The sequence below is a fragment of the Urocampus carinirostris genome, chromosome 7, assembly GCF_059441175.1.
Source record: "Urocampus carinirostris isolate Australia breed hairy pipefish chromosome 7, RoL_Ucar_1.0, whole genome shotgun sequence".
Classification (NCBI taxonomy): Eukaryota; Metazoa; Chordata; class Actinopteri; order Syngnathiformes; family Syngnathidae; genus Urocampus; species Urocampus carinirostris.
The window spans coordinates 35,489,186-35,516,227 of record NC_142355.1 but is presented as its reverse complement, the minus strand read 5'-3'; the positions used below and the strand labels follow the sequence as shown (position 1 = coordinate 35,516,227).

At 40.4% G+C, this 27,042-nt stretch overlaps 1 protein-coding gene across 2 annotated transcripts; it reads right to left on the bottom strand.

Moving 5' to 3' along the window:
• Positions 1 to 1,279: 1,279 nt before the first annotated feature.
• Positions 1,280 to 21,919, bottom strand: adpgk (ADP dependent glucokinase). 2 transcript variants are annotated; one of them, XM_088340707.1, is made up of 8 exons: positions 21,682 to 21,919; positions 16,838 to 17,061; positions 14,689 to 14,914; positions 14,553 to 14,615; positions 12,401 to 12,521; positions 10,268 to 10,464; positions 8,835 to 8,933; positions 1,280 to 5,895 (listed from the first exon to the last, which is right to left on the bottom strand). In XM_088340707.1, exons 2-8 carry the CDS (start codon positions 17,053 to 17,055, stop codon positions 5,332 to 5,334), a joined length of 1,488 nt encoding a protein of 495 aa, XP_088196833.1. In that variant the 5' UTR covers positions 17,056 to 17,061; positions 21,682 to 21,919; the 3' UTR covers positions 1,280 to 5,331. The 2 variants fall into 2 exon arrangements, with proteins under 2 accessions (XP_088196833.1, XP_088196834.1); XM_088340708.1 differs by having other exon boundaries at positions 1,280 to 5,892.
• Between the last annotated feature and the right edge of the window lie 5,123 nt (positions 21,920 to 27,042).

The window sequence follows — 27,042 nt, the reverse complement described above, 5'->3', positions numbered from 1 at the left end:
GTAACTCTCTAGATTGTACTTGTTATTCAGACTATACATTCCCCGGGCCGTAACAAATAGTGCAAAGAGTCCCATGTGGTCAAAGAATAAGACTTTGCTGGTCAGCTTGGGTAACAAGCATAAAACAATATGTATGACAAAACATGTTAAAAGCATTTTGGGGCAGCTGAAAAACCTAGAAGGATTCAGTCAAAAAAAGGAAATTCATTAGGAGATAGAGCGCTCGCCCGTCTTAGAATCAGGTCGCAGGTCCGATTCCTGGCTCCTCTGTGTTATATGTCGAAATTTCCTTGGGCAAGACACTGAATCCCTAATGCCCCCGATAGCAGGTAGGCGCCTTGCATGGCTGACGTTGCTATTGGTGCGTGTGGGTGAATGGGTAAATGTGAAGCACATTGTAAAGCGCTTTGGGAAGTCTTCATTGACTTGAAAAGTGCCATATAAATGCAGATCATTTCATTAAGTTATTTTGCACTTCTTTTGCCTAGTATTCCGTTCCCCACCACAGGACAGATTGATGTTCTATTCCAGGTTGCTACAGTCTCAGATTTTTCTCTGGATTATTTTGCATATTCATAGAAGAATTATGTAGGTGCCTTGCATGGCTGATGCTGCTAGTGTGTGTGTGAATGGGTAAGTGTAAAGCGATTTGGGATGTCTTGACTTGAAAAGCGCTATGGAAATGCAGACCATTTACCATTTGATATCATATAGTGGGGAAATGCAGTAACGAGGGCCCCCAAATCTTATTCCACACAGTAACGGAAAAATGTTGCCCTCGTCGTATTTCTTGATCTTAGATGCGTTTCCATGGTTTCGCTTCTCCCTTTAGCATCACTGCAAAGTTCCATATAATATTTAGCCTATTTTTAAAAAAAAAACTGACTTGTTTAAATGGTGTGCCGCTGGGAGGTAACTGAAAACAAAAAAGGGCAGCACGGCGGCGCAATTCTGAGGTCATGAGATTGAACCTCCTGTGTGGAGTTTGCATGTTCGTGGGTTTCCTCCAGGCACTCCGGTTTCCTCCCACATTCCAAAAACATGCCTGTCAGGTCTAAATTGTCCCTAGGTTTGAATGAGCGAGCGAGTTGTCTGTCTCTGTGTGCCCTGCAAGTGACTGGCAACTAGTTCAGGGTGTCCCCTGCCCCCTGCCCGAAGATAGCTGGAATGGGCTCCAGCACCCCCATAACCCTAAAGAGGATAAGTGGTGCAGATAATGGATGAAAACAAAAATTCACACACATCCCATCCCCACAAAAAAACACATTTGTCAAACAAGTCTTGTTTTGATTTGCATTTGGCCATTTCCTGCTTTTATATTAACAATGATAAACATGATTGACCACTATTGGAAGGGACTGCTTTGTATAATATTCAGTCTTTAAAAACGAAGTAATTCACAGATTTAGCTTAATAACACAGCTGTTTTTGCCTTGGTCAAAAATGAAAAATTCAACAATGAACACAAAGAACAACATGGAAGTCAAAAGAGATCGGTCATTTCCACTTCGGACGGTCACAATATCTTTTGTGCTTTGCTTAAAAAAATCAATTTTTATAAAAACAAAAAGCTCCAGTGCCCTCTATCTAATACAGGTTTGTGGGTTGCCATATACATGAAAAAAATGTTCAATCCATAATATTTGCATCAATGAGAATTGCAACTTTGATGACAAAAAAGGAGGCACAACCTTTTGTAAGCCGAGAGCTACCATTTTGTGACTAGTGTGTAGGGCTACTAATTTGATATCTAACATGTTATTTCTGTTATTATGTTGCCATTTGAAAGCAGTTTTAGTATATAAACTGTATTTTGTTACTTTTTGGTGTCAGCAATCCGATGGGACAACTGAGTTACATTTTAAATAAACTAATACATGGGGTCTCCAACGAGGACACAAGGTAGATAGTGGATTAGTTATGAAAATATTTCAGTGGTCATTGGAAGTGTCTGAAACTCACGACAAAAAGTTGGCTAACACCAGGCCCTAAAGTTGCCTGCCCCATTTTCCCAACTTGAAAAACAATATGACGACTCATCGCAAAAAATTGTTGCAAAGTATTAAGGATTGATAATCAGAATATATAACAGGACAACTCTTTAAAATGAGGTTTATTCAAAAAAATCTACTTATAACATTCATTGCATGTACTGTATATGACATCGCTGTTTTCCATCTGCCATCAGTATGTACCGTATTTTCCGCACTATAAGGCGCACAGGGTTATAGGGCGCGCCCCGAAAAAATAGTTTTTGGTCCTATTTTTGACATACATAAGACGCATCGGATTATAAGGCGCTACAATGGGAACGTGGACATAACAGTCAGATAGTTCAGTCCAACTTATTACCCACTTAACATTCCGAAAGCTTGCAAGGACGCAAATACGTGTCGAGAACACGTGCGGATGCGGTGTCCGTAAGATGTCACTCAAATGCATCGTTCCATCATTCGGAAGGTTAAAGTCTTGGGATTCAAGAAATGATAACCATTCCTTAGTATCTATTTTCTTTTTTGCTCGCGACTTTACTGTGCATAAGACAATAAACACTTGGAATTGAGTTTAATTTAAAAATAGACACTCCATTCCATCCATTAGAGGTCGCTGGTTCGCGCCTCGGCCGAGTCATACCTAAGACTTATGACATTGGTAAAATGGCGGCGCCCTCTGTTGGCTGCGGCTGCATCGGCTCGCTACAACGGGTCAGGTGTATCGACATTTCGTTCTTACAAAGAATGACAATACAAAGGAAATTATTATTATTATTATTATCTGCACCGCTTATCACAGAAACATCGAGTTCAGTCTGAAACAAGATACAGGGACAATATAAAACCCGGAATAGCTCACCGAAGTCGTTGTGTTCATAATAATGTGCAGGCAATGTCCTCTTATATCCGTGAGGGTAGTAAATCCAGGAGAATACAATATTTACAAATACAGAATAGAAAAAAATGCTTTCTCTATGCCGTCAGCTACATGCTATACGCATTCATCTTTTTCGGCCAATTGCAGGCTTTGTTTCGCCGTTTAAGCCAATGGCAGCCTGTAAATGATAAAAAGGATCTGCCCCTTGACCTCCGAACAACTTTAGCCAATAGTGATCGATTCAACTGATGATTGACACATCTTTTTCGGGCAATTGCAGGCTTTGTTTGCCGTTTAAGCCAATGGCAGCTTGTAAATGATAAAAAGGATCCGCCCCTTGACCTCCGAACAACTTTAGCTAATAGTGATCGATTCAAATGATGACTGACACATTGGTTAGCCAATGAAACGCCGGTAAATAAATCCCAGCATACACCGCGTACTACTTGGCTTTCGGGGGAAAATCTAGTCGGCGGCTGCAAGTTAGTTGGGAAACTTTGCAACTTTAAAATTGATCCATAAATAAGGCGCACTGTATTATAAGGCGCATGGTCAGCTTTTGAAAAAAATAAAGGCTTTTAAGTGCGCCTTATAGTGCGGAAAATACGGTACCTGTATTTACTCATCTTCATTCATGCAATGTTTGCTACAAGCCACGTGAACTTCTCTTTCCACGATGCTTTTATTGTACACTTACGTTTTGTAGCGTTATACATTTTGTTAGCTTCTTTTGAATCTTTCTTCTAGGGCTGAGGTTTTGGCTTGATTCCTAACCACTTATCCATTTTTCCTGTGTTCTTTGTGCGTTTACTATGGAAAATGATATGCAAATGCACGACCATATAGCGCTCGGGAAAGTCCGGAAGCACTAAGTCTTTTGATGCAGGCTTCTGATTGGCTGCCAAGTATGCAAACTGCCAAACGAACCAAAATTTCCAAACCGAACAAAGATTTCGAAATCGGAATAAAGCAACGTTTGATTTGGGGAAAAAAAGTGTTTTTTTTCCTTGAAAAAGTCGTCGGCCACCCGGGCAGAGACGTTTTGTAAATTGTACGCCCGACTCAAAAGATGCACACCCCGGGTGTCCGGACTGACGTTATTTCAGACAGTCATTGGTATTTTTATAGGAAATGTGATTACTGTCATGAGATTTACTGGTTGACTGAGCCCGTTTTAAACTCAGCTAATTACAAAGTAGTATCAACGTATTAACAAAACAGTAATCGGATTTAGAAATGTATATCAAACTGGTAGCCTTTAGTGCTAATCAATAACTAAAAAGTAGCTCTCATTATCAAAAAGGTTGGTGACACCTGAACTAGTAAGTGTAACTACCGTATTTATTGATTCCCCCAAAAAGAACTCAGTCTGCGTGCACGTTATAGACAAAGCTCTAACATATTTGTCCAATGATTAATCAGTTGAAAATATATCGCTGACCACAATCACAAAACATTGTTGGCAACAAGAATCGAACACAGGTTGCGGCGGTTTGCGGAACCCTAACCACTTGTGATACAAACGAAAATGACACTTTCTCATGATCACACCATTCTCATTCACAGTGCCATCCGTTTCTGGTACTGTGAGTAAAAATACTGTGACGAGGTGAAATCCAATGAATTTTCATGAGTCATGTACCTCCCTGGTAGTCCAGTGGCTATGATTTGACCCGTTCACCACCGCGTCCTGGGTTTGATTCCAAAAGCATCCCACTGCAGTTTTTTAGCAATGCCCCAAACACTGTGTCACTGTGGTGCCCCCCTAAGGGAAACTGAGGTGCCTGCAGACCCATTTTAAAAAGAGCTCACCAGCACTGAGTCATTGTTATCATTTTAGTAAAACAATTCTTTTAATGGATGAGTATTTTTAAAGGGACAGTGTGTAATATTTAATGCCTCCTCGTGGTACAAAAAACTTCCATTAAAAAAACTGATTTGAATAGTAGGCAAAAATACATGAATTTTTGGTCAATGTTAGTTCACATAAATAAAATTAAAAAAAGCAACGGTCGGGACATTGGAATTCCTCCCTAGAGGTTGGTGCCATGCTTGTCTGGGATCTTGCTGCAACACTGCGCTCTGTGGCACAGGTTTTCATTTGCATTAGACAACAGTGCTATCTAGTGGTTTAATATTACACACTGGGGCTTAACTATTTCGAATACGAACCCTGTAATATGGTAGTAACATAAGTTGTAATTCAAGAAATGTATATCGAACTGGGTGCCTTTTGTGCTACCTAGTAACAAAAAAGCTCTTAGTTTGCAAAAGGTTGGACCCCTGGTTTATGTCCTGTAAGGAAAGTCTTCCGAGCTTGATTTTGTGAGATTACAACAAAAGAAAACTTGAACATAAAAAGGAAAAAAAAACAATCGCCCCGTGCATAGAATCCGACCCCAGTTGTGAGCAGTAGCAGGGGACATGTTCACGTGCAGACTTTCAAAGTAAAAGACTTGGTCAAAAGTTCTTCCCGCCTTTGAACTCCGAGTAAATCAATCCTTCCGCCGAAATGGCGTCCCCCAACCCGACCGTTCTCAATGGCCGCTTGCACACCAGCACCGGCGTCATGTGGAAGGTCACGTTGCCCAGGCGCCAGACCGTGACGGGGGATTCCGGGTCCAAGAGCAGCATCTCTCTCGCCTCCGAATCGGAACTGTAGAATCGAAGCGGAGCCTTCAACTCTACCTTTGCGGTATCCACAACGTGGATCCCGCACGCTTGGCTACTCGCCACACGGGCCCCTGCCGCTACCGCCGCCACCTGATTGGCCCAATAGCCGTCCACGGTGGCTAGCACGTGGTAGGCTAACGTGTGAAAATGCACACGGGTGAGCTCGGCCTCGGACGAAGGCTCGGTGCGGCCGTGGTGCATCAGGATCCAGAGGAGGATGTCGCTGACCTGGCCCACGTCAGGCACCCCGTTCCAGGCCCCCAAGTGAGCGTGGGGGCCACCACCGGCCTGAGAAAGGAACAGCAGCTCCTGCTCATTTAGACCGATGGAGCTCACGATGGGCATGACCTGCTAACATGAAGGCACAAAAGACAAGGTGGAACACTATAAGTCAACTTTTAAAGGGAACCCACCAGAGCTGTGCAATTCATAAATCTGACGGCGCTTGTTCTCAGCCAATCGGAACATGGGGCAGACGATAGCCGGTGGCTGCCGATTTACGTCGCCCATCTTGGTATCACAAGTGATCCACACACTGGTCCAGTGATACCTCTACTTACGAATTTATTTTGTTCTGGGAGTAGCTTTGTAACCGGGAATATTTGTAGAGTAATGGATGCATTGTGTTAAATATGGTGAAATGTCATCTGAGCCCTTTAGTGTTACCTGTGATGTTCCGCAGGGTTCAGTACTTGGCCCCCTTTTCAGCATTTACATGCTTCCATTAGGTGATATTATTCGCAAGTACAATATCAGTTTCCATTGCTACGCAGATGACACTCAACTATATCTTCTGATGGAAATTTGGAGGCCTGTCTCACTGAGATAAAAGAATGGATGTCACTCAACTTCTTGCGCCTGAACTCTGAAAAGACCGAAATGATAGTTAATGTTAAATTCGCCCTATGCTGTCTCAGTCGGAGGCAGAGATTATAATTCATGCGTTTGTTACCTCGCGTCTCGAGTTTGACCACATTACCCCGATTTTAGCTAACCTGCATTGGCTCCCTTTGAGCTTAAGATGTAATTTTAAGGTTCTGTTGGTAGTATACAAAATCATGCATTTGTGGTTTGGAATCATCTGTGGTCTGTGCAGCCCTTTCATACTCTGATCTACAAATAAACACGACTTGACTAGACTTTTTTTGTATTAAAATTGTTTCGACAAGGTGTCAGGGGTACAAGTAATGTAATCAGAGGTATCTGGAACAATTGGTATGGGTGAGGTTTGTCCCTTTTCCTCAGTCAAAAACAAATTTAGACAAGTGTTTGAAATGGATAAAGGCATGCGGGCGCCCTCACCATCAACTCAATGCGCAAAGGATTGATGGGAACCGGAAGAAAGTATTTTGTTCTACGGTAAGTGCTTTATTTTTAATAAATTGAAGTTTACGCTGCTGTTGAGTACGTTAGTGGTCAGTGAGGGAATATGGTACTGAGAGCTTCTTGACGTCACAGTTTTTTGGGTATATTACCGAGAGAAAGTAACCTGGACACACATTAAAAAAATCTACAACCTGGTTTGTTATGTCATAGGTTATAAAATTATCTGCAAAGACAGCCTACAGAAAATTATTTTTATAGCATTAGATGCGCCAAAAATAAGAATGAAGTGACATATCTAAAACTCACTACGGTCTGTTAGAAGGAAAAACAAAGCGTACGCACCCTGCTTTATTTTGCAGTAAGAGTCCGTCAGAGCCGACAAATCTGAATTATGTGTCGTTGGTAAGGGACTTCCTCGTAGATTGCCAACATTTTGCATTCACTCTTATAAGGTTATAGGCGTCTTTGCACACCGTGAAGCAATGAAGATAAAACAAGTGAGACCCCTTTCTACTGTATTTTGAGAGAAGTTAGCCTAATAAGGAAAAAAATATTTGGCTAGGCCATCAGGAATAGCAACTAAAGAGTAGCTCGCTGTTGCTGGTCTGGCTGCCATATTTGATCTGCTTGTCATTCTTGACACCGTAACTATGGTGGCCGTGATATAGCGCCATCTGTTGGATCTTTAAACTATCTGATTAAATAGTTTAATTCTTACTTTGAGAGGGAATTTAAAAATGTGAATTATTCAAAGTTGGTTCTGATTATCAAAAAGTAATCAAGCAAGCCAACGAGTGGATTTTTTTTCTTTGCAAATGCTTTGCATTTAAACTGATTGAAATAATTGTTGCCTGAACATTTGGCAAAGAATGTATTGTTAAATGAATAAAAATGTGTGATAATATACATTATCTAAATTGATTGAATTGACAGCATAAAATAATTTACCACTAGAGGCTGCTTCGAACTGAACCAAGGTGTTTGCATTGGAAGAAGACAAACTACAGAAGCCCGAAAGGCAAAAAAGTGACTTCCCGATTTTCTTGCGCTAACAAGGAGAAATTTAGGCCAGCGGAAAGTCAAAAAAAAGATGGTGATAATCCAAATCACCAAGTGGGCTGGATACAGCCGAAGCAGCTGATAAGAGCCAACAGCTAGAGTTGGTCAGTGCTGGTCTAAGTGACTAACTTTAGTGGCAAGTTTGGCTAAAAAGGCCAGTAAAAACTGAATTTGACAAGAAGCGGGACCCAGGATCACAAAACTCAGCATAATTAGCTTGCATGACCAGCTGTGACACTGAAGGATGAACCAGAGAAGTTACCAGTAACAAAAGCAACTAGCGGCAAGCCATAGCTTGCAGCCAAGAGGCTGAATTGAGTGACTGAAGAAGAAAACAGTGGAGGGAAAAAAGTGGAAGATGCCGGAATCACGGAACTTAGCAACGTTTTGGAGGTGAATTACACTAAAGGACGAAGCAGCATCAGCGAACAATAGCAGCACGCCATAGTCTGCATCCAAGTGGCTGACAGAATAGACTAAAGAAGCAAACAGTGGAAAAAAAAATGGGAATACGCTTGAACAACCGGACTCGATGCCCATCACATGAAGGGCTCAGCTGTGTGCGGTAAGTGGCTGTGCTAAAAGACCCACTGGGACAAGCTACGTTCGCAAAATGGTAATCATGGCTTCCGCAGTAACAAAATCGTAACCAAAGTTGTCATCTTTTTGAAGGTGTGTGGTGCAATTACAAATTTCTAAACCTAAAATCATGTTTGCTTGTTTGTTGCTTATTCTTTGAATCAATGTGGTTTTATTTCCATGAATGAAGTGTAGTTACACCACTAAGGTCGCTATATATTACACACTGGGGCTTTAACAATGTACGGTAATAGTCCAGAGTTTGAAAAAAAATAAAAAGGTAAATTAAATTCTGCGCAATTCTCTTTCATGTTTCCGGCATGTACCTCTTGCATGATGCTGTTCATGTAGTCTCGGTCCGTCATGCTCGCCAACTCTAGATGGATGGGGATGTCCTTGCGAATGTCCGATATGGCTGACACCGCCTGTGGGTCGATAGGCAACAATGCCGCATGTTTACATTTGTTTAATACCTTAAATATCAGGTCAATCTATGTGTTGATGGTTAGGCTAATCAAACAAGTTGCACCTGCAGATACACAAACTGTATCAAACAATGGTTCATTCTGGTACAAACTAATTTTTAGTTTAAGACCAGAAATGCAATAATAGCTCTATTTGGATCTCATTAAATTCTGCACGTAATGTGATAGGACTAAGAAATGCACATTTAGCAGGGATGCACCAAAAACTATAACCAAGAACTGGCTTCCGAAGGAACAATATTGAAATTACATGTCTGAAGTGAGGCGAGCCTAGTGAAGCTGGCTTTCACTGGGTGGCTGATAATTTTCTTTTGCATATCAGGAGGAAGGAGAAGGAGACCACCATCAAAACAGGAGTTTACATCACTCTTGTTTACAAACACGAAAAGGGCTCAATATGTGTTGGGTCATAATTGAGTTCTAAAAGGAAGACAAAAAAAGAAAGTACTGTATGAATAAAAAGCAGAAGCATGAGCCTAGTTTGGACTCATTGTAATGATATTGATTGCTCTGAAGCAGAGTGCATTCAATTTTTCCAATCTTAGAGACTGCTGATCTTTTGCTTTTTGTTTCACTTATTTCGATTTATATTGTTTGTGTATTTTCAAAAAATCTGTCTCTAAATTGGTTAAAATAGAATTGCAAATAGTTATTTTTTGCATTTTATCAATTATTTATAGCACTAACTTTTTATTTGATTGTTTTAGCGTTTTCAGTGATTTTGTATTGTTGTTCGACTTTAAATCTGTTTAGTGTTTAAAAAGCAAATTTGTTTTTATAGTTTACAAGTTTTTTTGTAGATCTGTAAATATTATAAATTACATTTCATGTGTTTTGCAGGGATCTCCTGCAAAACATAATAAATTGCTCTTCAATAATTTGGTGCACGTTTTATTATTATTGATAATATATGATTTAAAAAAAAAAAATCAGAGAAGCCGCTTGGAAGCTGAAAGAGCTGGCTCTTCTCAGTGAGCCGAGTCTAAAGAGGCGGTTTTCTAAATAGAGCTGCCCAGTTAGGTGCAACCGGTAAGGGGGCGTGTCAGCATAATTTTCACACACTTATTTTTATTTTTCTTCATTTAATGCTTGGCCTACGGCGTCAGACTACTAAGAAACATTGCAATGACAACAATTTCAAGCATTTTCAAGCACTTCACCCAAATTCATTAGTTATTTAGTACAGGACCTGACATTTTTTTTGCAATGCCATAAAAATGTAGTAATAGATTAAAGAAGCCTCATTCCTGCTTGAACTAAAGTTGTTGACATACCTCTTTGAGGCGCTCCTCCCACAGCTGCCGACCTTGACCTTCCATCATGTGCAGCCCGGAGAGAACCACCAAGTCGGGCTGGAAATCTTCCAGACTGGCCACAAACGTCTCCAGCGAACTCATCTCTCCGTTGGACACGTCGTGCGAGAAGATGAAGCGGTTGGCTTGAGGGGCTCGTGTCGGTCCCCACTGCTCCCCTGGGTCACACAAATTCAACACATTTATATACAGTATTCCCTCATTTATCGCAGCTAATGGGGGCTGGAACCATCCACGATAAGCCAAGATTAAAAAAAGAATAGCTGCATGCACCCCAAAATAGTTAATTTGCACTGTGACGGCCCCCACTCGCTGCAATAGTCCACTTGGGATAATGGATCGCGGCTGCACAGGTTCTGTCCACCACTCATAACACAAATTTGCTTTCAGCCATAGTCAACTGGATCGTGACCTAAACAGTCTAGCTCATTTTAGGCGGTCAGAACGGCACTCATCCCGACAAATATGGCTTCTGCTGGTCCCCGGTAGCAACAATATGGAATTGGGGATAATGAAATGTGGCAGCACAAGTGCTGTTAACTTCTTGGTGGAAAGAGAGGCCGTGACGTCATGCCTGACAAAGATTCGCTCTGACGAGATAATGGATCACGGAATATTTTTCAACCTGCAATACAATGAGATTGTGAAGTGAGACGCACAGAATACTCATTTTGTTGTCCCAAAATTTCTCTATTGATGTACACAAATTTTATTTTCTAAAAATTGCCTACCAATGATGCGTCATTGAGATTTTTATGCAAACTGACATAATGAATAATTAACATGTCTTTAAAACATGATCAATCTGTCCCAAAATTATTTTTAAATGAATTTGTACATGTTTATCACTCAGAAGCCTTTTACAAAGCATGTTGAAGTGGTTGACTAAGCCCATTCTACCCTATGTCTAATAATTACAGCCTAGTACAGTAGTACCTTTACCTACGAAGTACCTTACTGGGAAAAAATTGCCTCTAGTTACAAAGGCATTTCAGGATACGAAGTCAAAAATACAGTACAGTACACGTAGCTGTTAGCTGGTCTCAGTTTGCCAAGCGTAAACAAACTGGCCATCGTTTAAAATCCAACCCGGTGTGTATGTGTGCACCCAGCATGCTCTTCGTGTCACCATTAGAGTTCAGAGACAACGAGGAGGTTCCAACAAGAAAGCGTGGAGGAGGATGCAGCAATCATCCCATCAGCCCAAATGAAAGACATTTTAGGAAAATTTCATGAAGTCTTGTTATTTGTAGAAAGGAATCTCTTGGAAATGGTGATGAACTGTGCCTTCGCGCATTTGCAAAGGCTGGAAAAAGCAGACGTCAATGGATCAGTTTTTTAAAAAAACGCAAGGCAAAAAGGTAAAGAATTATTTATCTCCATTATTTATTGTTTTTTAACATTATGTGCCTCTTGTTTTATGTTTATTGTACAGTATTCCAATTCTACCAAGTATTTGTTATGTGTTCTGATAATCTTTCACGATTCATTAAATAAATACTGTACTTTTGCGGGGCTTGGAACTGATTAGCGCATTCACATTCAAAATGCGATTCTACTAGTTTTCAGTTTTTAATATTTTTATTACAGTGTGTATTTTTTGGAACATTATTTAAATGCTCTTTATTACACTGGGTATTTCTGTACTCTATATCTCCTATTTTATTTTTAACACAAAGATACTGCTGGAAATGTGAATTTCTGTGCGCGGATGAATAAAGTATCTATCTAGCCATCCATCTATCTATCTCAGAAATGCCCAACAACACGGTAGCCTTTTTGAAACAAGCAGTAATAAAAAAATAACTCCGCTGCTTGAAGCACAACAAAGAAAATAAAATAAATAACCAATTATCCTCCAGTTAAATCAAACCACTTACATGAAAAAATAAAGAACCTTTAAAAATAATAGAGTACAAGTATGACTTTTCTAAATCAGCAAATAACGTTTTTTTCCCATTATGGAATTAAGAACAATAAACAGACTATTGATATAGCCATAGACTTTAGATCAATCCGGCCCTTTAAATCCATTATCTACTTTTATTAGTCCAGTGAAAAAACATTGAAAAAAAAAAAGTTCACATATTTTACCGGCTTTGTACTCCAGGATGAGGTGATATTCGTCTGTCTCCTGCAGCGATCCCGGCGGGACAACAATTTGCTCATCGAGCATCTCATGAAGTTGAGGTCCTACTGGCCCGCATAACAAAACCTGCGACATTAACAAAGTTGAAAAATGTAGCATAAATAATGAATCTGTATTTAGCTGAACAGTTCATTTGCCCGATGTAATTTCCCCTTATAAATCAGCATTTTGTATATTTATTTAATACATCTACAAACGTGTACTAGGGCTACACAATTTTGGGAAAGAACCTAATTACGATTTTACAGACCAGTATTGCAATTTCGATCCAATTTTCTATTTTAAAAGGAAAGTACAATTTCTGTGCTAGTTTTGTTTTGCAAGTACAGACGCTGCCCTACTTACGAACGAGATTCCGGACGATCGTTCTTAAGTTGAATTTGTTCGTAAGTTGCTTCAGTACTATATTTTGTTTGTTTAAGGTTTATAGAAGAATGTTTAAGGTTTATATAAGTAACCTGTATTGTTTTGTACTAAAAAATAAACATTTAATAAAATAATATGCTCTATAAAGATAAATAAAGTAAAGCTTAGCTTACTTTTAGAACATGTGCTTCAAGAGGTCATCCTCCGTGGTAAAAAGTGGCCAACAAAAGCCATACAACCATTTTCTCAACCGCATCAAGCTTTCTTATACTAAGCGCTGGAGATACAGTATACAGACGCTGCCCTACTTACGAAAGAGGTTCCGGACGAGAGTTAGGCGACTTCCTCCTCCGTGGTAGAAAGTGGCCAAAAAAAAGTGATCCAACCATTTTCTCAATCAAGCTTTCTTATTCCATTTTAATTTCAAAAGAAACGGCTACCCTCTTCCTTATACTTTACAACAAATAAATTAAATGGATGCACGAGATATTAAAAAATAAAAACAACAAAGTTCTTAGCACGCTGGAGATTCAGTACACGTAGTACTGTATGTTTACACAAGAACTAGGAAGTAGAAGCTGGATTTCTTCTTCGGGGTGGATGCTGGGTGACCTCTCACAGCGCCACCACACGCCGGTAGCGGCAGAAAGAATCACTACAGTAATGTCCTGTACTGCAAACCGTAAAACTGTTGAGAAGCAAAGATGTGTCACGAGTCTCTGGTCCTTTTGGAGTCTCCAAATGGCCACTTTAGGAAACACTTAGACATACCCTTAGAAAATTGTGCAAAATACTAATGTTTAGTTTTCCTGATTGTGGTCAAATTTGACCTGGGACCAGATGGTGGATTTGTCCCAGCTGTTTTCCAGCTAAAATGCCCGCGCTACACTCATCTTGCATGTGATTGCAAGAAATAATTCAGGCGAGAATAAAAGCCTACTATTTCCGTCTGTTTCAATTTAGATTGTTCAATGTTAGTAGCATTTGCAGTCATTATTTCAAATGGGGACAAAACTTCTTTGGGTACGTCTTGGATTGAGATTTTAGGTGAATTTGACAGTTATTAAAATCTGTAATCTGAAATAAATGGCACCCCATGTTGGTGAGCAGTGTTCAGATTGCCATCTATAAACCCTTGAAAAAAAAAAAACCGCAGTGTCTTGCGATTCCACAATCGCACTACGTCACATCGCAATGTAAGTTAGATTTCTGTTAATTGAGCAGCCCTAATGCGTACAGCTAGGAAAATGCTACTTAATATGAATATGTGAGGGCAGCACGGCGGCGCAGTGGTTAGCGCGTGTGCGGCACAGTTCTAAGGTCTTGGGAACCTCCTCTGTGGGTTCAAATCCAGCTACCGGACTTACTGTGCGGAGTTTGTATGTTCTCCCCGTGCTTGCGTGGGTTTCCTCCGGGCACTCCGGTTTCCTCCCACATTCCAAAGACATGCATTTCAGGTGGATTGGCCAGTCCAAATTGTCCCTAGGTGTGAATGAGCGAGCGAGTTGTCCCTGTGTGCCCTGCGATTGGCTGGCAACCAGTTCAGGGTGTCCCCTGCCCACTGCCCGATGATTGCTGGGACGGGCTCCAGCACCCCCCCGACCCTACAGAGGATAAGCGTTGCAGCAAATGAGATGAGATGAATATGTGATATCTTTTTTTCGAAGTCAAGGCACGTGTGACATTAAGAATTTGAGCATTCGAATAAGTCTACCACTTCCTGTTTCTTACCATGATCTCAGGATACGAAGCCAGCTTCTGACCTATGAGGGCCGCGTTCCCTCCGACATACAGCTGGAAAGCACAAAGAGTTCACGATTCAGGTGTGGGTTACAATCCGAGGGAATGTGGGCAGGGCGGGTGTTACCTTGGCGCCGGGATACTCGGCCGCTGCCCGAGCGATCCTGCGAAAGACCTCTCCATTGCTGAAGAAGCGCTCGGCGGCCGCCCCCCGTTCCATGTAATGCACAAAGGCCTCTCTCAGGTCCTCTTTAGAGTGCAGGACCTCGTGATCCAAACCACTACCTGGATCCAGGGCAAGCGCCTGCAGAAGACCTACTCCCGACACCACCACATCCACGCAGGCGTTTACTCTAAACAGAGGACAGAAAACACATTCATAAAATGTCATCACACTAGGGGAAGAATATGACCCAAAGCTTCTTTTTCTAAACAGGGAAGACCTAAGTTCAATCCACTTACACCCCCTTCCCCTCAACTTTACGCGTTACTGTTAAAAAACATGTTTATGAGGAGGCCAAGATTGTCCCATTCCTCCACAACGCCTAGGGGAGGATAAGGGAAACAGGTCTTGCTTCACAAACATAGCTCAGGAAGGTCCTATATTCTCACTAACCTCTCTAGCCACGCCCCCTTGGCATACTCGACCAGCTGGAGGCACTCTCAACAGTAGAGGAACATATATACTTAGACTACTTTTCATTTATAAAATTGTATTCATCACTAAGGGGAAAAAAATATGACCCAAACTTTCTCTCTTTCTCTTCAGGGAAGACCTATAGGCTCAATCCGAATACTTCCCCTTCCCCTCAATTGTATCTCTACTCCAGCAAAGCTCGTTTACAAGGTGGAGGTTGTCCCATTACTCCACAAATTGTAGGAAAAGGGATACATGCCTCCTTTCAAAAAGATAAGTCAGAAGTGTCTTAGTTTCTCACTAGCCGCGCCTCCTTGGCATTGCCAAACAGGAGGAAGCACTCCAAACAGTACAGGAAACAGTACAGTGGCAAAGATATATGACCGAAGGCTTCTTTCTATTAGCAGGGAAGAGCTGGGTTCAAATATATTACCCTCTTTCACCTTAATTAGATCCCTTACTCTATCAAAGTGCTTATTTGCCACAATTAAGTAGTTAGTAATTATTTGTGAAGATTATGCCATTCCACCGCCAAGCGTAGGTGAAAGGGAAGAGTGGAGGACACAAGACTCCTTTATCGGAGATAGGTCAGGGGCACCTTGGCTTCTGTCTAGCCACGCCCCCTTGGCATTACAGGACAGGGAACACTCGTACTTTCAGTAATTTTAATTTAAAATCTGGGTTTCAAACAACCACTTACACCAGGCCCAAAAAATGGAATCACCAATTAGAGCAGCACAATTAACTGAAATCTAATCGACATTGCAATGTGACGTAGTGAGATTGTATAGCCACAGCGTTTTTTTTCAAGGATTTATAGTTCTCTGCTTGTGAGTGATGGAGTGTTTGAGAGTTTGGCCAACCAGAATTGTCACAGTTCGGGTTTTAACGAAGCCGGACAATCAGAGGCAAGTTTTAACGGCACTATCTAATAAACCAGCTCGGTAGCCTTGGGGGTAGCGGCCCGAGACTGGGAGGTTGCTGGTTCGAGCCTCGGCCGGGTCATACGACTTACAACATTGGTACCCATTCCCTCCCTGCTTGGGGCTCGGCATTAGGGGGGTTTGGTCACCTAATGACTTCCAACGAGATATTGCAACACATCAGTTGGGCTGAGCGAGGGGGCTGGGAATACCTTCCTCTGTATCAATCTCCCAGAAAGAGTCAAAAAGGTGAATGTGTTCTTGACTCTAGCCAACCCCCACTAGGGGGATACAGGTATATAGACCTGATCAAAACAAGGCAAAGTTTGCAAGCAGCACACTATGCCAAAAACAGCCTCGTGTGATTGTTGAGTGAGCATACAGCAACCCTTACAAATCTCAAAGAGGGCGCTGTTTCCCTAAGGTTAAAGCATGTCGGTCAAGTCATGTTTATTTGTATAGGCCCTAATCTCAAAAACATTCAAAAGGCAACACAGACCACCATTACAACAACTCCTGATCTAAAACCTACATGAGGGTAAGGGAAATCTAAAAAATCTTAGTATGAGGCAAAATGAAGAAACCCTGAGAAAGGCTACTAACCAGAAAAAAAAAACACAAAATGCCTTTTTCTTTTAAAATCGCATCGAATTTGCATTTTACTTGTTTGTTTTCCAGAATCGTGTAGCCTTATCACCAATAATATCCAAACCTACCCGACGGCCACCCGGCTCCATTGTCGCGTGGGTAACGTGATGAGCGAGTCCCAAGCGTCGGAAATGACTTGCTCTAGGGGACTTTGTTTTTGCGGGCTCCACGGGAAGTCGTCAGACCTGATGTACTGCAGAAGCTGTTCGGGCAGCTCGGGGCAACCGTGGTAGAAGTAGCCCACCGCCAGGGCCAGCAGGGCAGCAACGGACGCCTTCCTCCACATGATGCACTAAAGAATAATAATGTAAGAATTCATTATTTGAATGAACGATTATCTAAAAAAATGCTAACTGTTAATGATTGATTCGTTAGATACCATTTGGATTGGAAATTTAGACCAAACAACCCACTTTTTGGTCTCATACCTGGTGTATTCCCCACAAAAGTGTTTATTGAGAAGCTTTTGTTGCGATACAAGTAGTTTTGATCTAGGGCGGCACGGCGGCTGGGTGGCTACCACAACCACCCTGTGTGGCGTTTGCATGTTCTCCCCGTGCCTGCATGGGTTTCCTCCAGGCATTCCGGTTTCATTCCTCATTCCAAAAACATGCTTGTCGGGTTAATTGGCCGGTCCAAACTGTCCCTATGTGTGAATGGTTGTCTGTCTCTGTGTCCCCTGTAACTGGCTGGCAATCAGTTCCGGGTGCCCACTGCCCGAAGACGGCTGAGATGGGCTCCAGCACCCCCGCGATCCTACTGAGGATAAGCGGTGCAGATAATGGATGGATGGATAGTTTCGATTTACTTAGGAAAAATAATAAGCAACATTTTTGTAGCCTTTTTAATCTATATTTTGAACAATGTGAATTCCAAGTAATGTTATCCTTTAAAATATAAATATTTTATTTGATAAAATTCATCTATGAACTGAATATTTAAAAATAATTTATTATAGCCCAACTGCAGATGCAAACACCAGAGGAATAATTCACAATTAAACCAAAAAAACAAAATTCGAACTTAAACAGGGGTGTTTTAAGCAGTGTTCATTTTACCTCTGAAAAGTGATTGGTCCCGGGGACTCGCATGCTCAAAAATCTATGGGTCCCAACAGAGATCCATGGGTCCCCAAAATTTAGTGTTATCGGGGTTGAAAATTTAAATCGGCGACAAATATATAATATAAATCTATTTATTATATTTATTCAGTTTTAATCATCACAGTTTATTGGTAATACAAATCAGTTATCACTTCAAGATTTTTCAGTTCACAACAATATTGTACATTATACAAAAACATATTGCTAAAATAATTATATTAATCTATATTTTCATTCAGTTTTAATCATTACAGTTAATTGGTAATACAAGGCAGTTATCACCTCAGATTTGTCAGATCACAATATTGTACATTATACAAAATAATATTGCTGAAATATTAATCTATATATTTATGCAATTTTAATCATCAGTTAATTGGTAATAGGAAGCAGTTATTACTTCAGATTTTTCAGTTCATATATTCTTCGTGGTTTGCTGTCCTGTCACAGTTGTAATGCCTTCTCAAGGTCCAATCCATTTTCATCCTCCTCAGAGCATAACCAGGAATATAATTTTGTCCATTTTGGCAGAAAAGTCCTTTTCTTGCTAGGAGTATCCTTTTGTTTATTTTCTTTCGTCGAATAATTCGCTTCATCACACGTGTTTTCCTGCCTCCGCGATCTTCCGAAAAATTTCTCCGCAGTTTTTTCAAGACGGAATTATTGCCTTTGTTATCAGTTTCTGCATCATGTTTCTACTTATTATTGACGCTGAAGAAATTACCAATTTTGTGTTGATTTTCACCAAATACTGTTTTTTCGTAGGCATACTTAGCCTTCACCTTCCCTCGACGACAAGCACCACAACAATGACGTAATCTCGAAGCAACGAGATCTCGTTTGCTGAGATCAGCGTGCAGACGAAAACGCCAACTGTGAGACCAAAACAACAATGGCGGATCTGCCTGACAAAAAGTTTGTAGTGCGGTAAATCTTTGTTAAAAAAAAAAAAGTAATCGGATAATAATGACGATTTTGTGTAAAAAAAAAAAAAAAGTTGAGTCCCCAGGACGCACGTTGATTTGACACTATGCGTCCCCAGTAAAAATGATGCGTCTAGGACGCGGGGACACGGGCAAACGAGAACACAGTTTAAGGCACTCCAAACAGTAACTGATATGAAAAAGCGGTCGGGAGGGGGGTGCGTTCGTTTCATGTACCGCAAAAACAAATTCTTTGGCAGATTATTTTGGCTCATTTTAAATATTATTTTCCTCGGTTTTCTGGATTCCTTATTTTACTGAAAAATGAAGAAAAATGAACAATGTATATAGAATTTACTTTAAAAATAATCAAATATTTTTGAGGATTTAGTTACAAATTTTAATACATTTTAATTAGTTTTTAAGCTCAAATAAAACAACTTTAACCAAAGTTAAAAAATATGATGAGTAAAAAAAAAGGAAATAATGCTTGAACTAATTTTCAATCAGATCATTTTGCATATTTTTAAAAACGTTTCATAGCATACTTATTTTGTAAAAGTAAAGGTTAATTTTAAAATGATTTCCCCCATTTTTAGCTAGAAAATAACGTTACAAATATAGTATAATTGAATGTTTTTTTTAATATTATAAAAATACGTCAAAATACAGTAAACATTTGAAATTTGTAATACAAAAGGTATCTAAAATGTAAATTAATAAAAACTAATGAGACAAATAATTTACAATCGAGACAGGTATAAAGTCATATTATTTAAATTTAAGATTAAATTTCCATTGTAAGGATTATCTTTCCTCATTTTTCAAGAAAAAAAAGTTGAAAATATATTACTTGTGTTTACTACTACAACATCTGTGAAATATATACTTAAGAAACGTTTTAAAAAAGTAAATTGTAAAACAGTTTTAAAAAAACAATAAGCAAAGTCATTCCAGTCACCAGACAGGTTTATATTTTATCTGATAATTTTATTGTTTATCTCTACAAAGAATAATAACACTGTCTGAATCTTCTACATTACTATAAGAGTCAGTTAAAATATAGTCATATTTTGAAAAGAACAAAATTGAAAATGATGATTTAAAGAAAATAACAAGCAAAACCCTTTGAAAACGGGACAGGTTTATAATATTTTTATTTCTAATTTTTGACTGGTACATAAAAAAAAACATGGTTATTATATCATTATAAATTTAAGACAGTCAAATTCCCTTGCAATAAAGATAATATTACACTTCATTATGTCTTAAAGTGTGTTTTTTGTGTTCAAATATTGCTTTAAGAGATGAAGAGCTTTAACTTTCCACGATGGCTTCAGGGACTGTTTTTCAGTCTTAGGTTATGCAAATTTTCCTAGTGCAAATTAAGGCAACGTGATAGTTTACTTTACAGATTAATTCATTTTATCAGTTATTAGTAACGTTAAGTAGAATAACCTGCTTGAAGTTTCAGTTGTCCACAATCTACTAAATTGTTTGAGTATTAAACAAAGACTCGTATGTGCAGTAGACATTCGGGATATGGTGTCCCGGCCTTGCGTCGTTTTCACTTTACGTCGTGGAACAAGACGTTTTTTCTGCCCCTTTTTACAGCATTATCCCCACTATACAACACCAAAAACAAATTGTTTTGTGTGTCTAAATATTCGAAGATACCTGTCGGTTATCGCTTCGACAAAAAGATGTTTTGTTATGGGTTTGCATCACAGGATCGTAAAATAGCCAATATACTTTGGGCTGAATTACCTCCCACAATGCATTCCTCCTTATTCAGTTCGGAATCTCTTGTGGTGTGCATTTATAAAGCGCTTTTCAAGTCAATGAAGACCTCCAAAAGTGATTTACAATATTCTTCACTCCCATTCACACACACACTCACACACCAATTGGGCGACCTGCTTATCAGGGGCATCTCCTGTGCTTCGTAAAGACTTAGTGAGTCTGCGATGTAATACTGTTTTTTTTTTGTACAGCTTCTATTCACTATGGGTGCAGAAGCTAGCAGTGATGCTACAGGATGAAGAAAAAAAATTACAATCATGGAAACACAGATTTTGATGATTTTAAATTATGCAGAGGGTGCAGGAATCTACCCAAACTAAGTTAACCAAACAATGATCTGGACTAAAAATAAGGAAGCGTTTAAAGCAAGGAAGTATTCCAAGGGCCTGAGCAGAAGTTTGAAAGTTTTCATTTGAATCCGCTGTCTCTTTCCCTCTCTGCGTCTACCTGCTACTCTAATGCACCAGCTCAGGTCACAGTACATCAAAGATAAATTAAATCTCAATTCAGCTTTAAATGTACATATTTTACAACGTTATCTGAACACATGCACACGAATGTATTTCAAACAAGAGGTACTTATGTCAATGCTTTTACCGGAGTAACAGGGGTTTGCATTAAATAATTACCAAAATAATTACCCCAATTTCGTTGTCACAATATGTTAACTCATTTTGTAACAATGACAATAAAGGTATATTCTATTCTATGAGTTTCCATCCAACATAGAGCCTTTTATTTTGCTTTGCCCACCTAATTTTGTATTCCGGGGGTATATTGGATTCAGGTAAACCCAATTGCCCGTTAAGATTGTTTTGAACAAAAAGTTTTCCTTAAACATATTGCATTTCGCCAACTTTTAAGAATTCTGGCAATGTAGTGTTATATTTATGCTAACGCTAGCAAGTATTTTCAGCCATTTAAAACGTGCTGTTCAAAACTAATAAACAAAGTAACTATCTTTGGTAAAGCAAGTAATCTCCTTACGAGATAACCTCACCATTGAAATTCCTCCACGCAAACTTTGAATCACTTAAATAGATAAAACGCTTCGTGGTTGTCAAGAGCGCTGCTAGAACATACCAGTGATAGGGATGGTTCGCTGCCTTTAAGCGTGTTGTCGTTGCCCGTAAAGACGCGTCAAGGGCAGTTAGATCTCTCTGTGCTGCCCGTGGTGGGTAAAGCCAAGGTCGGCGTCATCGAACGGGCCAAGCGCGCTCCGACAGTGAGACTGGAGCCGACCGTCACGGTTCGTCAGCATGAAGCCAAGGACCGACAAATCAGACTTCCGGCTTCCCGGTTCACGCATGCGCAGTTACTGTTGGTTTAAACAGTCACGATTTGTCAGCACGCAGCCGATGTTAGTTACAGTTCCGGCCTTTCGCTTGACGCATGCGCACAAGCTATTTTTATCACGACCGTCACGCAGCCAAAAAACACTCAAAATCATATATATTTTTGGTATAATCTTTTAATGTGATAAACAATCTCAATGTACAAATTATGTATAATAGACTTAAAGGCGGTGTCCACAACGTCAAAATGAAATTATCGTTACAGCCACTGACAAACCGCTAGTTTTGTGCGTGCAAGTACGCAACTCATTTAGATGCACTCGAATACTCATTTTTTTCCTCTTTTTGGGGTTTAGTTTTGCATTTGGACTGTTTTTGGAAGTCAAGTCATGTATATTTGTAAAGCCCTTAATTATAAGAAGTCTCATTGAGTTGGGTTGGTTGGATCCCTTAACCACTATGATTTTAGGGGCACCATTTCTTGCAGTGTATCTTGGGCAAGTACAGCCTGGTGGCACCCATCCATCTCCAGGCCAACATGCGTCTCCAACACGTCTCGAACCAGGTACCCATCGCATGTTAGGCGAATGTGGTAACTACTGCACAGCCTACTATTACACCCTCCCCTAGTGTAAAACCTACAAGAGGAAAAGCTCAAACACCTTAACATGAGGAAATGCAGAAACCTTGAGATGGGCCTGTCCAGCCTGCAAAGGATAGGGCATCAACCGACAACAGACAGACATCATCAACATGACATAAAGGGAATAACATTACACATTGCATCACTTGTAACAGTCATATTTTTGTTAAAAATAAACCGTTTCTTACTTTCACCATTTTCATCCTAGAATAATAGAACACCACGTGCACACATGCAAAAGCCGTTTCCAAAAATAACTAAAGTAAATAAAAAAATGTTGTGCTGTGTCTACATGAACAAATACAGTTATTTTGTAGTTGTGTTAAAACTGTGTCAAACTACAATTTATCAATTTATATGTGATTTTATTGGAAGTTACAAGTTATATGTTGATAGTTTCATGAATATATACCGTAAATTTCGGACTATAGAGAGCACCTGATTTCAAACCGCACCCAGTAAGTTTTTAAAGGAAAAAAACACCTTGTAGATCCATAAGCCGCACCTGCCTATAAGCCTCATGTGCCCGCATTGAAACATGAGATATTTGAAAAAAAAGGACGGTCGCACTGAAAGAGTTTTAACAATAAATGGTACCTTAACCCCTTGACATTCCGACAGCCCACCATTGGGCCGATGGAGGGTTCATAAACGAATGTGTGTCCGTACGATGTCACCAGTCACTGAAGTACGTCATGTCACATATAACTGGAAGGCTTCAACTCTTCGGATTCAAGATATGATGACCATTTCAGAGAAACATCACTATCAGTCTGAAACATGATACCCGAAAACTGTAAAGCCGACGTAACTCACCATTACGTCCCCTGGCCTTCTTCAACTACTTTGAATGTCCACGAAAATGGCTTTGTTATATCAAGGACAATTTATAGAATCCATCCATTCATCCATTATCTGCACCGCTTATCATCACTAGGGTCACGGAGGTGCTGGAGCCCATCCCAGCTATCTTTGGGCAGTGGGCAGGGGACACCCTGAACTGGTTGCCAGCCAGTCGCAGGGCAAACAGGGACAGACAACTCACTTGCTCATTTACACCTAGGGCCAATTAACCTGACATGCATGTTTTTGGAATGTGGGAGGAAACCGGAGTGCCTGGAGGAAGCATGGGGAGAACATGCAAACTCCGCACAGAAAGTCTGGTCGCTGGATTTGATCCCATGACCTCAGAACTGTCCCACAGATGCGCTAACCAATGTGAATTTCCCTGCATGGATGAATAACGTATCTATCTATCTATCCATCTATCTATCTATTCTAACCACTTATACAGTACACCGCGCTGCCCTCATAGAATCCAACTGTTCAAAATATTGGCCCAATCCCATTCCTCTCACTTTGCCCTGAGAACCCTCCAGTGAGGTCCCTCCATAGGGAAGTCCCCTCAGTGAGTGGAGTGCAAAGTGAAGATTGTCCCCTAAGAAATTGGACGGGACTTGCAAGGTTCCACCCCAGTCCAGTAGATGGACGTAATACGAATTGGCTGTAGACCTCAGTGACGTATTGGCCTACGTCACATGTAAAAAATTCGAGTCTCAACCTGTGGTGTGGCAATTGGAGAGTCCGTGCAACTTTGAAAATGCCCGCTACAGCTGTGTTATTACCGATTGCCTGGAAGCTCATCACCTTTTCCGTGTCTCCAATCAACGGAGGAGAAATGCACGATATTGAAAACGGCTTTGGCGGTATGTAGCACGGATTCATCTTTACAAGGTACGTCCACTCATTAAAAAAAATGACACGTTCTGTCAAATACAGTAAGGGTTAACGTACAACGCACCTTCACATAATACCCTATGTTTGTGTAGACATAAATGAAAACCTACTTATTAGTATCTTAATGCCATTTTATGACATATAGTAGGGGTCTTTAATGTGTGACACGATGAAAAGTAAACAAACACAAGAACAGTCCACCTGACCCTTAAGCTGACATAATATCGTCACCAAACTTCCCTGTACGACCCAAAAACCTTAGTTCATAAGGAATTTAATTCAAAAGAGTTGTCATTAGATATATATAAAAAAAAACATTTCTTTCATGATGCATACGTCACAGTAAAAGCTGCCTTTTTCTTTTCTATTCCCACGTTTATGTCTAAATTGTGTATCTTATCTGTTGTGTTCCATAGTGGTCGTCCCATAAGCATGGACAGGTTGGACAGGAATGTTCCCATCCTGTGCTTATGGTTCGCTGTGGAGTCAGAACTCATTCAGGACTTAAGGTTGAGCAAGAAGGCCATGTGGGCCCTGCAGGAGCTGCTGAAGAGGGAACAGGACCATGGCTGGAGGTCCTGATCTACGTGTACTGGCTGGCCCACGGTCTGTCCTACCGTGTGGTGTCACGGGTCTTCTGTGTTCCCAGGTCCACCGTACACAGAATTGTCCACAGTTAAAATGGAATAAATTGCCCAAAAGCCATGTTTCAGGCTCTGGAAGTCAGACCCACATTTGCATCCTGTGCTTTTCTGCATTACTATTCAATAAACGTCTATTTAGAGTAACACCTTGGTGGTTCATTTCATAATGATGTGAGATACTGTGTGTGACTGTTGGACAGAAAACAACTACAAATCACTCTGGGTTAAGTAATAGTTTATTAAAAAAAAAACTCACATTGGGCCAAAATACATAATAGTAAATAAATAATGTGTCACAAAATGTAACAAAAATATACCAATAGTTCTATAAAACTGGAAAACTCAAACTGGAACTTGATTCAATAGCGCCCATGAAGCTAAAATCACGTCCTAAAAGACGCACGCCTTGGTTTACTGATGAAACTAGAACCCTTAAACAAGAATGCAGGAAATTGGAAAGAAAATGGCGCACTACCAAGCTTGAGGTTTTCCATCAAACATGGTGTGACAGCTTGTTAAAGTATAAAGCGGCCCTTGCCTCTGCAAAATCGGCCTATCTTTCGAAGGTGATTGCGTCTCAAAAGAACAATCCCAAAGCACTTTTTGAAACTGTAGCATCGCTTACAAGGCAACAGACTACTGCAGATAGTTCGACACACTCTGCTCATGACTTAATGGTCTTCTTTACTAAGAAGATTCAATGCATACAGGAAAAAATTGCTAAAGAAATTATTAATACCACACATACTAAAGGGCTGAAATCTACAGATGCACGACAGGGTGGCTGTCCTGGGAAATTGTCCCGTTTTAGTGAACTGTCACATGATGATCTCAAACAGGTGGTGAATGCGGCCAAACCGACAACTTGCCAGTTCGACCCGCTCCCAGGTTCACTTATTAAAAGTCTTTTTGGCGTCCTTGGACCTTCAGTTCTAAATATCACTCTCCTCAGGTGTAGTTCCAGCAGCTTTTAAATCCGCCGTTATTAAACCCACACTGAAAAGACCCAACCTTGATCCAGAAATCTTAAGTAATTATAGACCTGTGTCAAACCTACCTTTCCTCTCTAATGTACTTGAAAAAGTAGTGGCACAGCAGCTAAATGTTTTCATATCCGAGAATAACCTTTTTGAATCCATGCAATCAGGATTCAGGGCTAACCACTCTACTGAGACAGCTCTGATCAAGGTAACAAATGATCTCCTACTGGCAATGGATTCTGGCGCTTCATCACTTTTGCTGCTGCTGGATCTTAGTGCTGCTTTTGACACAGTGCGCCACAATTTCCTACTAGAACGGTTGGAAAAATGGATTGGTCTCTCAGGAACCGTCCTCTCGTGGTTCAGATCCTACCTCACAGATAGGACGCACTGTGTTAAATATGGTGAAATGACATCTGAGCCCTTTAATGTTACCTGCGGTGTTCCGCAGGGTTCAGTGCTTGGCCCCCTTCTTTTCAGTATTTACATGCTTCCATTAGGTGATATTATTCGCAAGTACAATATCAGCTTCCACTGCTACGCAGACGACACTCAACTATATCTTCCGTTGGAGGAATCTCACACACTAAACTGTGGAAATTTGGAGGCCTGCCTCATTGAGATAAAAGAGTGGATGTCACTCAATTTCTTGCGTCTTAACTCTGAAAAGACCGAAATGTTAGTCATTGGTCCATCTAAATGCCGTGATATATTCTCAAAAACTGCTGTGAACATTGACAAATGTCACATCACACAGAGTGACTCAGTTAAAAATTTAGGTGTCATATTTGACCCTGATCTATCCTTTGAGATGCATGTAAAGAAAATTACTAGAACCGCTTTCTTCCATCTTCGTAACATTGCCAAAATCCGTTCAATACTGTCTCAGTCTGATGCGGAAACTATAATTCATGCATTTGTTACCTCCCGTCTCGATTACTGTAATGCACTACTGTCCGGTCTCCCGAAGTCCAGGATCAAGTCTCTTCAGCTAGTACAAAATGTCGCAGCGAGGCTTTTAACTAGGACAAAAAAGTACGATCACATAACACCGATTTTGGCTAACCTGCATTGGCTCCCAGTTAGTCATAGATGTGATTTCAAGGTTCTCTTAGTATTGTACAAAATCATACATGGACTTGTTC

Bases quoted from the DNA above. Each gene is read 5' to 3' on its own strand.
- adpgk (XM_088340707.1), bottom strand. From the start codon at position 17,055: ATGTGGAGGAAGGCGTCCGTTGCTGCCCTGCTGGCCCTGGCGGTGGGC. The intron at 14,915-16,837 runs GTAGGTTTGGAT...TCCTCTGTTTAG, and splicing joins TGGAGCCGGGTGGCCGTCGG to AGTAAACGCCTGCGTGGATG. The intron at 8,934-10,267 runs GTATGTCAACAA...ATCGACCCACAG, and splicing joins GGGAGGAGCGCCTCAAAGAG to GCGGTGTCAGCCATATCGGA.